Genomic DNA, 2,746 nt, shown 5'->3' with positions numbered 1-2,746 from the left:
GTTCATTCCATCAAATTCTCCACAAGTGGGAGTATCTAGCCGGTTCTAGATTGTAATCAGCAGTGGAATTGTAACTATTGTAATTTTAATCTGCTTATGTATCGGATTGTTAATGTTCAGAATTGGCTTGACTTGTCATGTATCATGTACAGTGATCTGCAGTGACGAGGTGGATCAATCAATCAATCAATATTATATTGTCATATTATTATCTCTGTATTGCTATATTATTATTATTATCATGTATTATTATATTGTCATATTATTTCTGTATTATTATATACTTATTATTATTTAGTATTAGTATTAATATTAATCTTTGACTTGTCCCATATCATGTATAATGATCCATGGATGAAATAAAATTGAATTGAATTGAATTGAATGACATGTCTTATATCATGTATAATGATCCATGGACACGAAATAAATGAAATGAAATTTCCGCTGCTCCATTCAGTAACATGTGTTAACGCCAGGCTGATAACAGTTCTCGGAAATTTCGGTTTCGTTGTGGTTGCCAGTTTTCTTGGTTTGCCTTCGCACTTACAGTCACTGGCGGTCACCGGGCACCGGAGTACGAGAACGGATCGGTTTGTGGCAGAGAGATACGTCCTGGTACTTTTGGTATGCTTTCTTTGACCTCTGGACATGTTTACTCTCGTTTCTATGGTTATGGTGGTTACTGTCGTGTCGTTACCGGTCGTTACGGTAGCCGGAACGTATATCGGACCGTGCGGGACCGCCCCGTTTATAATGATTTAAATGTGACGTTAGGAGAGGTGGTCGTTTTGAATTATTTCATAGTGTACATTGTGCATTTCCATTGATTGTAATACCTAACTTCTTAAATAAGTGTTTTGTACAGTAAATATCATCATGGACGCACGTGCTGATGCATACAATTACAAATTTTACCATGAACAATTTATGCAGAACCTTAATGGAACAACAGCAACAGAAGTCCTGCTAGTGATATTTCCGGCTCCAATCGGAATATTTTTGTCGACTTCTCTGTGTGCTGTTTTGATGTATTTGGTAAATCAGAAGGTGTTCTCTCGGTGGAAGCTGGTTAGCTGGCTTCCATTGCTTGTGGATTATATAACTATAGTCGTACCTGTTGTACTGTGTGTTACAATATGTAATGACAGACATACTGTTGTTTCACTGATATTTCTCTCGGGTCTTTTTATTTTTGTTGTGTGCTGTGGTATTTTATGTAGACAGGTATGTTTGAGAGATAATGTAACCCCACTTTTCGCAACAGTGGTAATGCCAGATAAAAGACCTTACTTGACAAATTTTAGAGCAATGATGAATTTGATAACTGCCATATGTATTCTTGCAGTGGATTTTAAAGTGTTTCCCAGACGGTTCGCAAAGACAGAAACATTTGGCTATGGATTGATGGATAGTGGTGTAGGACTGTTTGTTATTTCTAATGCAGTTGTTACGCCACAAGCCTTGGATTATAAGGTTAAGTCACAGACTTTCACAGATGTCATGTGGAAAGCCATAAAAAAAAGTATTCCATTACTTATGTTAGGAAGTGCAAGATTTTTTGTAACACAACAAATTGATTACCAAATGCATGTTTCAGAATATGGTGTTCACTGGAATTTTTATATAACTTTAGCCATGACTAAAATTTTATGTACACTCATCATTCAGATTGTTGGTTCTAATTATTCAGTAATGATTCCAATTGTGGTCATTGGAATACATGAACTAATGCTTTCTTCTGGAGTCCAGGATTGGGTTCTAAGTAATGAAGCAAGACAAGACTATTTGACTTCAAATCGTGAAGGTATTACATCTTTGTTGGGGTATGTTGCACTGTATTTTGCAGGTATTAGTCTAGGTCAACAGCTGAGAAATTATAAGTCCATCATTCAAACTTATTTTTATTTAATAGGAAAACTTACCCTTATTTGTGTATTACTGTGGTTTACAACGTCACTGTGTGAAAACTGGTTTGGTGTTAGTCGTCGTTTGGCTAACATTGGATATGTACTCTGGATACTGGCTTTCAGTATAACTATGCTTGTGATCTTAATGTCAATTGAACTGTTGATTTTGACAATGAACATGGTTGTAAAAGCAAATATGAGAAACAAGCAGGATGGACATTTCCATTTCGTCATTAGTTATGTTCCACTGACTTTGGAAGCTATAAACTATAATGGACTTCTGTTTTTTCTCTTAGCCAACTTATTGACTGGTCTGATTAATATTTGTGTCCAGACTTTGACAGTTGGTGTGGCACAGAGTCTTTCCATAATTTGTGGGTATATTTTTGTGCTATGTAGTGTCACAGTTCTGTTGTATTCTAAGAAAATAAAACTTAAGGTTTGGTGAACATACAAGGTGTGGCAATAAAGAACCCGGATTACTTTTATGACTCATTTCCGGCCACGTCATTGACGAAGAGGAGGGTAGGGCATTGACCCTTGGACTTCCCTCTACCGTCACACAAAGTTTCATTCACGTGCATCGGTTAGTCTGGCCGCGACCATTGTTAGAAGCGGATCGTGTTTCTGAGCTCCGTCGGAATAATGCTGAGTGCTAATGCAGAACAACGTGCTAACATCAAATTCCTCACAAAACTTGGAAAATCTGCCACTGAAACTTACAATTTGTTGACAGAAGTATATGGTGATCAGTGTCTATCTCGCACGCAAGTTTTCGAGTGGTTTAAGAAGTTTATGGAGGGTAGGAAAAACGTCGGGAACGATCCAAAATCGGG

The 2,746-nt window shown here is 37.2% G+C and overlaps 1 protein-coding gene across 1 annotated transcript; it reads left to right on the top strand.

Annotated features, from left to right (window-relative positions):
* The first annotated feature begins 684 nt into the window (after positions 1 to 684).
* On the top strand, positions 685 to 2,376 carry LOC111868371 (uncharacterized protein At4g17910). Its single transcript, XM_023858958.2, has one exon. It carries the CDS (start codon positions 880 to 882, stop codon positions 2,356 to 2,358), a length of 1,479 nt encoding a protein of 492 aa, XP_023714726.1. The 5' UTR covers positions 685 to 879; the 3' UTR covers positions 2,359 to 2,376.
* Positions 2,377 to 2,746: the final 370 nt, after the last annotated feature.

The sequence above is a fragment of the Cryptotermes secundus genome, unplaced genomic scaffold (genome assembly GCF_002891405.2).
Source record: "Cryptotermes secundus unplaced genomic scaffold, Csec_1.0 scaffold2443, whole genome shotgun sequence".
Classification (NCBI taxonomy): Eukaryota; Metazoa; Arthropoda; class Insecta; order Blattodea; family Kalotermitidae; genus Cryptotermes; species Cryptotermes secundus.
Note: the sequence above shows the minus strand (reverse complement) of the source record. Positions and strands in the feature narration are given on the sequence as shown.

What these genes read in the sequence shown, in the direction of transcription:
- LOC111868371 (XM_023858958.2), top strand. Translation starts at nt 880, where the DNA reads ATGGACGCACGTGCTGATGCATACAATTACAAATTTTACCATGAACAA.